General features: G+C 59.7%; 1 protein-coding gene across 1 annotated transcript in view; it reads right to left on the bottom strand.

The window, feature by feature from the left end:
- Positions 1 to 1,078, bottom strand: part of FEM1A (fem-1 homolog a (C. elegans)) — a 3,929-nt gene extending 2,851 nt beyond the window's left edge. Inside the window, exon 1 of the mRNA XM_010828164.1 lies at positions 1 to 1,078. Coding sequence (XP_010826466.1) covers positions 1 to 819 — 819 coding nt within the window. The 5' untranslated portion in view covers positions 820 to 1,078.
- Between the last annotated feature and the right edge of the window lie 1,056 nt (positions 1,079 to 2,134).

The raw sequence follows: 2,134 nt of genomic DNA, 5'->3' as shown, positions 1-2,134 counted from the left end.
GCAGCTCTCGTACGATTCACCGCTCGGGGGTTCCTCGGGGGACGAGCGGGCGCCCTGGGGCTGCACCCTGGCCAGCCCGGGCTGCGCCTGCTCGTCCCCAGCAGGCTGCTCCTGGATAAGGTACTCCACGATGTTGGTGTGGCCCGTCACGCTGGCCGCCAGCAACGGTGTCATGCCGTAGCCATCACGCTCCATGCGGGCGTTGCAGCCGAGCAGCAGCTGCAGAATCTCCAGGCTGCCGGACTCGGCGCAGTCGTGCAGGGCTGTGTTGCCCTTGGCGCTGCGCCGGTTCACCTGGGCGCCCTGCTCCAGCAGGTAGCGGGCGATCTCGCGGTGGCCCTTGTAACAGGAGATCATGAGGCACGTGTGCCCGTGCCGGTTGGCCACCTCCAGGTCCGCCTGGTGCTCGCCCACCAAATAGCGCACCACCTCCAGGTGCCCGTCGAAGCAGGCGGCGCGCAGGGGCGTCGAGTTGGTACGCGTGGTGCGGTTCACCGAGGCCCCGCGGCGCAGCAGGCTCCGCACCACGTCCAAGTGGCCGGCGGCCGAGGCGGCCCACAGCGGCGGCGCGCCCTCGATGATCTCGCCATCGAAGTGCACCGAGCCGCCCGCCTCCACACTCGCGCCGCACCGGTCCACCAGGTACTCAACTACGTCCAGGTGGCCGTAACGGGCGGCGATGAGCAGCGGCGTACCCCCGCTGGCCACCTCGCCCGTCAGCTCTTCCAGCTCCTCCCGGCTCCGGCCGCTGAGCAGCTTCTGAAGGAGCTGCAGCTTGCCGTCGCGGGCGGCATTGTACACGGCGGTGTGGAGGTCCATGATCTGGGCCTCCGCCAGGCCATGGGCCGGCCGCCGGGGGACGACGGGACCGGGGGACGGCGGACTAGCGCCCCGAGGGGCAGGCGGCAACCTTCACCGTCTCCCCCACCGCCATCTTAGGTGCTTCTGGGGCGGAATAAAATGGCTGCCGCGGCCTGTTTCCGTTGGAGCATGGAAATGTGCAGGGAAATGTAGTTCTCTGAGCGGGCACACTCCGTGGGACAGAAGAAGAACTGTAAGGTGGTAGAACTACAACTCCCAGAATGCCGCGGGCCAGCCGCGGCGAAGTGGGTGCACGATGTATAGCGGGAATAGCAGTTCCAATCCCAGGCAATTGTGATGGAAACTGGCTGCTCGCGGACTACGACTTCCGTCATCCAATGCTATCGCAATGGCTTGTGGGACCCAGGGAAGTTTGGTTACGTACTTCCTGTGGCTGTTAGTGGCTGGCAGTGCCTGAGCCGACAGGGAACGCTGAATCCAGCCCGAGGACTGTATTTCATAAAAGGCAGGGCGAGCGACTTGGAGCCAACCAGAAGCGAGAACGAAGGCGAAGCCAGGCGAGTGGTCCGATTTGGGCTTCGCGAGGCTAAACCTCTCACTGGCAGGGGGCGCTCAGGAGAGGCAGGAAAGTGAGTCGGAGTGGGTACATTTGGAGAGCAGAAAGTACAGGTGGCCCTAAGGGTCCGTGTCCTGCGCGCTTGTTCATTTCTCATTCATTTGTTCGTTCATTCACACACTTATATATTTATTTACTTACTCATTAATACCCTATTAAAATTTTAGTTTTCCTTCATTCACCCCTCAGCATCCTCAATGTTGTCCGGTCGCTCAATCGTGTCCAACTCTTTGCGGCCCCATGGACTGCAGCACTCCAGCAGCTTCTCTGTTCCTCACTGTCTCCTGGAGTTTGCTCAAACTCATGTACATTGACTCGGTGATAATTTGCAAGGCCTAGTGCAAATGGAAAATGTAGAGCCCCTTGTCCAAAAGTGATTAAAATTTTTCCAACAAAGACAGCAGGGCATTAAACAAAGCGTCAGGCCCTTCTGAGTGAGGGGTCCCAGATGACTGCTCACGTGGACACCCCTGTGAAGACAGAACTCCACACTCAAAGACAAACCCTTACCTCCAGCACTGTCTGACTTCCATTTTGCTGCTGCCTGCCCCAGGGTTATTGAAGATAATGGGAAAAATGAGGAAGTTGCCATGTCCAGGAATGTTCAAGAAATGCATGCTGTTCTCTACACCTCCTGACTTTTGTGTGGGCTGTTCCCTCTGCTTGGAATACTGTTCCAGACCTTCTTCACTTGGC

Source organism: Bison bison, unplaced genomic scaffold (assembly GCF_000754665.1).
Source record: "Bison bison bison isolate TAMUID 2011002044 unplaced genomic scaffold, Bison_UMD1.0 scf7180017864492, whole genome shotgun sequence".
NCBI lineage: Eukaryota > Metazoa > Chordata > Mammalia > Artiodactyla > Bovidae > Bison > Bison bison.
This window is presented reverse-complemented; position numbering and strand designations above follow the sequence as displayed.